Source organism: Phaseolus vulgaris, chromosome 1 (assembly GCF_000499845.2).
Source record: "Phaseolus vulgaris cultivar G19833 chromosome 1, P. vulgaris v2.0, whole genome shotgun sequence".
In the NCBI taxonomy this organism is placed as follows: Eukaryota; Viridiplantae; Streptophyta; class Magnoliopsida; order Fabales; family Fabaceae; genus Phaseolus; species Phaseolus vulgaris.
The window spans coordinates 31,051,980-31,057,185 of NC_023759.2; the positions used below are offsets into that span (position 1 = coordinate 31,051,980).

At 33.4% G+C, this 5,206-nt stretch overlaps 1 protein-coding gene across 1 annotated transcript in view; it reads right to left on the reverse strand.

Annotated features, from left to right (window-relative positions):
• Positions 1-1,139: 1,139 nt before the first annotated feature.
• LOC137815863 (uncharacterized) overlaps positions 1,140-5,206 on the reverse strand; it is a 17,709-nt gene continuing 13,642 nt past the window's right edge. The window contains exons 2-3 of the mRNA XM_068618975.1: positions 1,903-1,969; positions 1,140-1,433 (exon numbers count right to left, since the gene is read on the reverse strand). Coding sequence (XP_068475076.1) covers positions 1,140-1,433; positions 1,903-1,969 — 361 coding nt within the window. The remainder of the gene's footprint in view (positions 1,434-1,902; positions 1,970-5,206) is intronic.

Consider the following 5,206-nt stretch of genomic DNA (forward strand, 5'->3'; position numbering starts at 1 on the left):
CTTTTAGATCCACACAATCTGATTGTAACTTGAATAACCATTCAAAAAATAATAATATGCTTTCCCTGCCAATCTTTCCAACATTTGATCCATAAAAGGTAATGGAAAATTATCCTTCCTCGTAACTTGGTTCAACTTTCTATAACGAACACATTCTCCATCATGTGACCGTTCTTGTAGGAATTAACTCATTCTTCTCATTATGAATAACTGTCATACCTCATTTCTTAGGCACCACTTGCACAAGACTAACCTAAGTTGGATAAATCATCCCTACCTCTAAAAGCTTTTGAACTTCCTTCCTAACAACTTCCTTCATGGTAGGATTCAGGCGCCTTGGAGGTTGAGCTACAAGTTTAAAATCTTGCTCCATATGAATTTTACGCATGCAATATGATGGACTTATACCTTTCAAGTCTGTAGAAGTCCACCTTACAGCTCTTTCATTCACTTTCAACACCTCTATCACTTGTTTCTCCTCTTCCGTAGTTAAATAATTGCTAATAATAATTGGCTTCTCACCATTCTTTACAAGAAAGACAAACTTTCAGCTTTCCTTTATCAACATCAATCATAATCTTTGCAATATTCATAAATGGTCGTCCAAGAATAAAAGGAACTTCGACATCTTCTTCTATGTCCATGATTACAAAGTTGATTGGGAATAAGAATTTATCTACCTTCACCAAAAGATCTTTAACCACACCAAATGGATGCTTTATCGATCTGTCAGCTAACTACAATGTCATCCTAGTAGGCAGTATTTCAACTTCTCCAATTTTCTTCAACATGGATAAAGGCATGAGATTTATGATCGCTCCAACTATGAGATTGCCTATTGTGACTAGCAAAGTAAAAATCCCTGGGTCTCTAGATTTCTCTAGTAAAAACTTCTAAATGATCTACAACTATCTTCTAATTCCATTGTCTCTTGCTCCTTAAATTTTCTCTTTTTAGTCAATATCCTTCATAAACCTAACATAAGTTGGCATCTGCTCTAAAGCTTCAGTAAAAGGAATATTGATATGCAATCTCTTAAGGATATCAACAAATCTGGTAAATTTAGAATGTGAGCACTCTTCCTTGGATTCTCAATTTTTTTTCTCTTTTTTCTTTTTTATATGTACACTCTTTATTTTCTATTCCTCTTCTCCCTTACACTCAATTTTTCTTTCTTCATCTTTTCTCTCCTCACAAGCAACCAAATTGTCACCAATCCCCTCTCCTATAACTATTCCACTTCTAGTAGTAATTGAATTACAATGCTCCTTGATATTCGTTTGTGTGTTAGCTGAAAATGAACCACTTTGTGGATCCGCCAACTGCTTCACGTATGTCACTAAATTTTGAATTGAAGCTTTAATATTCTTCTGATTGGACAATGAAGCTTGCATGAATTGCTCCAAGGTATCCTCCAATTTACTCGTTCTCTCCTAAACTGAAGGATAAAATGGTTGTTATTGAAAATGAGGTTGTCTGTTGGATGGACTAGCATCTTGTTTCCACCCAAAATCTTCATTTCGATTGCCTCTCCAACCTTGATGCATATTATTATGATAATTGTTGTTGGAGAAACCACATTGTCTTCCTTTGTTGCTTATATAATTAACCTCTTCTTCAACTGAATTGTTCTGGTAAGAATAATGACCATTTGGATGATCACCTCCACAAAAATACACCTCATCGATTGATGTAGACTCTGACAAGAATGCACAATCTGTAATTGTTGTGGTAGCTTAGACATCTACTTGGTCAACGCTTCAATTGGTATGTCAATATTTTGTTTTGAGCCAAAAATGCATATGAAGTATTAAGGTCCAACATCCCTTTCTTTTGCTCGATCTGTCTATCATGATGGACTTGATAATTTGCTGATGTTAATGCATCAATATTTTTTGTCACCTTTTCAACATTGGCAACCATCATCGTATCACCAGCTGCAACATCCAGAGGTATCTTTATGTTAGATCTGAGGCCATTATGAAAGATGTTCAGTTGTGCAATATCTTAAAACCCATGATTTGGGCATCTTTCAGTATCACTTTGAACCTTTCGCATGTTTCACAAAGGGCTTCATCTCGTCATTGTCTAAACATATAGATCTCAAACTTTGATTTGATGTAGTGGGAGAGTGGAAAAAATCTCTGTAAAAATTTCTCCTCTACATTTTTCCAACTGGTGAGGCTCTGATTTGGATGTGATTTTAGTCATTCCTTTTCTTTTCCTGCCAAAGAAAAAGGAAAAAAAACGCAAATAAGTAGATTCTATATCACCTAGTTGAAAGTTCATTGTTCACACCTACTCATAAAATGTAGACATATGGGTATATAGGTTCTCATGGTCCATGCTCATAAATTGATAGGTACTGATCAAACTGAGGAATACAGGTTTCATTTCTAAGGCCTTAGTGGTAGTAGGTATTGCTATACTAGAAAAATGTCTTGGCCCTTGCAGCATAGCATTGTCACTAAGTGTTCTTCTCGGTTGCGGTTGTTGAGCTTTGGTTTCTTCTTGAATAGTTTCAATAGGGTAGAAATGGTTGAGGACTCTTATCTAATTTCCCCTTGTTTTTCTTTTTTCCTTTTAATCTTGTTTTATTGATATGTCTTTTTAATTTCTGATTCAAATTGCAATTGATCATTAGAACTTTGTCCTCTTAATATCACATATATTACAATTGACGCACGAATTAACACAAGGAATAACTAGCAATAAAAATAATAAAAAAACTACAAAATAAATTTAAATAAAAAAATGTAAAAAAAAAATACTAAACAAATAAAAATATTCATAATATTTAGGAATTTTGTACTTTCAAATTTTAAAAAAATTGTTCCTCGGAAATGGCGTAAAAAACTTGACGACTTATTTCGCAAAGTGTACCCATTCAAAAGTAATAAGTTGTCCCTAAGGAGGGATATCGAACCCATAAGGAATAGTTCTTTAAAAATCTCAATGTATAACACTCACTAAATATGAAAAGATGTGAAAAAGTTTGATTGAAAAGTCATTGGCATTATAAATTTCCATGAGAAATTATTTGAACAAAAAGTAAATGATTTATGATATCTCAATTGAGAAAATTGGAAATGGGGTTAATCCTTATCACTCATCTGTACTTTGGAACAAAAACATACAATATTCTATCTTGATTGATATTGATGCACATATAAAAGTCATTTATATTGATTCCTCGCATATAAAATTATTAACATTGTCTCCTAAATATTGATTTCTCACATTTATAAAATCATTCTTATCATTAAGAACGAATGTTATACAAAAATTAATATTTAAAATATATTCCTAGCATTTAAATATGTCAAACATTACCATCTAGGTCAGATCCTCATAAGTATTTTCCAGTAAAATCCAAGAATCAAAATCATGAATAAAAATTCAAGCTTTAAGAATAAAATGGTAATACCAATATCAATCAAGAAAAAATGTTATAAATAAATATCACCTTAATACATAAGAGTTTGAACAAATTACTCCTAATCCTTAAGGGAAGACTTAGCCACTCATGGTGGCCATTACAAGCACTGAAAGCAAAAAAAGAATATCTAGAGTGTTTCTCCTTGACAATTGTATCCTTTAAGGTTTCCTATCTTTGATTTTCCTCTCAGTCTCCTTTTTCCTCTGCCTCATGCCCTTATTTACCATAATTGGACATAGGTTAAGTAACATCTCGCTTAAGCGAGATATTGTTTACTCAAGCGAGTTTAAAGAAAATAAAAACCAACTTCACTGGAACAAACTCGCTTAAGCAAGCCTGAGCGAGTCCTAGGCGAGTTATGGGCGAGTTCTTTGTGAGTTTGGTCTAGAGAGCAAGTTTTCCTCTAGAGTGATTTCACTTGGGCAAGATTGGTTTGAAGCTTGGGTGAGCTTTATTCCTCCTCTAGCCCTTTTTCTCTATCTTCCCTTAGATTTATGAAATTAGCCCAAACTTGGGAATAAATAGTTCCTATTCGTCTCATAATCCAAAATATGTTATTAGATTCAAATTTCTCAAATTAAGGTTGAATTATAACTTCATTAACAATTAAAATTCATAAGTGTCTAGTTTTTTTTGCATAAAATCTCACTAAATTATGGCACATATAAAAAATTGGATGAGATCTAAACCCCAGTTCAAGATCCAATTGATATGTTAGGTAAACTCTTTTAGAATCTCAAATGAACTAACATATTCACTACAAAAAATCATGTATAAAGTGGTGGTTTTAATATGACGGTTATTAATAACTGCCCCAAGTTTTCGTATAATATGACATTTTAGTAACCGCCATAATTATCCTTCAAAATATGTCATTTTTAACCGTCACAAATTATCCTTTAGAATAAAAATCTAGCGTTTTCTTTCCCTCCCTACACCATTTCTAATTATTCTCAATTATTTTTGAAAACTTGTTTTCACTTGGAAACTTGAAAAGTTATTGGAAACTTGTTTTTTTTTTAAAAAAACTTGCTTTCACTTGGAAACCAAATTCACTCTTTTGGAAACCAAAATCTCTCTTCCCTCTCTTTCTTTGATAAACGTGATCTACTATTCCCTCTTTCTTCTTGCTCTCTCTGCTAACGAAACCCTAACGCATTGCTCAAATTAACGAAATCTAGCGTTGCCTCCCACGAAACCCTAATGCGGCCTTCACGAAACCCTCATCTGATCTTCACGAAACACTCACTCTTCCATCAATCCTTGTAGCCTTCCTAACACTCACTCTCACACCCTTCACTGTCCGTCATCGCCGCCTCCGCTCAAGGTTTGTTCAGGTTTGTGCTCGCACACCCTAAACTTCTGTCTTCGAAATCTATTGTTCGAAACCGTGTGCAATGTGTTGTGGTTTTTAGTTTGTGAAACAAATATTGTGTATGGCTTTGCTGTTGTAATAATTTGAATATGTAGTTTGTGATCTAATGCTATATGCGGATTGGGGCTGCCTCCACATACCATCATTCCTAAATTGGCATATAATGCCTTACAGTCATGGGTAAAGATATAAATTGCATTTTTTTGTCTGCGATATGAAGTATGTAATTACTTGGTTAGTAGCTTATGCAAAGTTTTTGGTAATTTAAATGTGTTATATCTTGCATTGCTATAAACAGTAGCATAATTTTTACTTAACTGCATTATGTCGGACAATTAGCAATCCTCTGATTATTATAAGTTGAAGTATATTTATAAGTTAATGTTATAGGT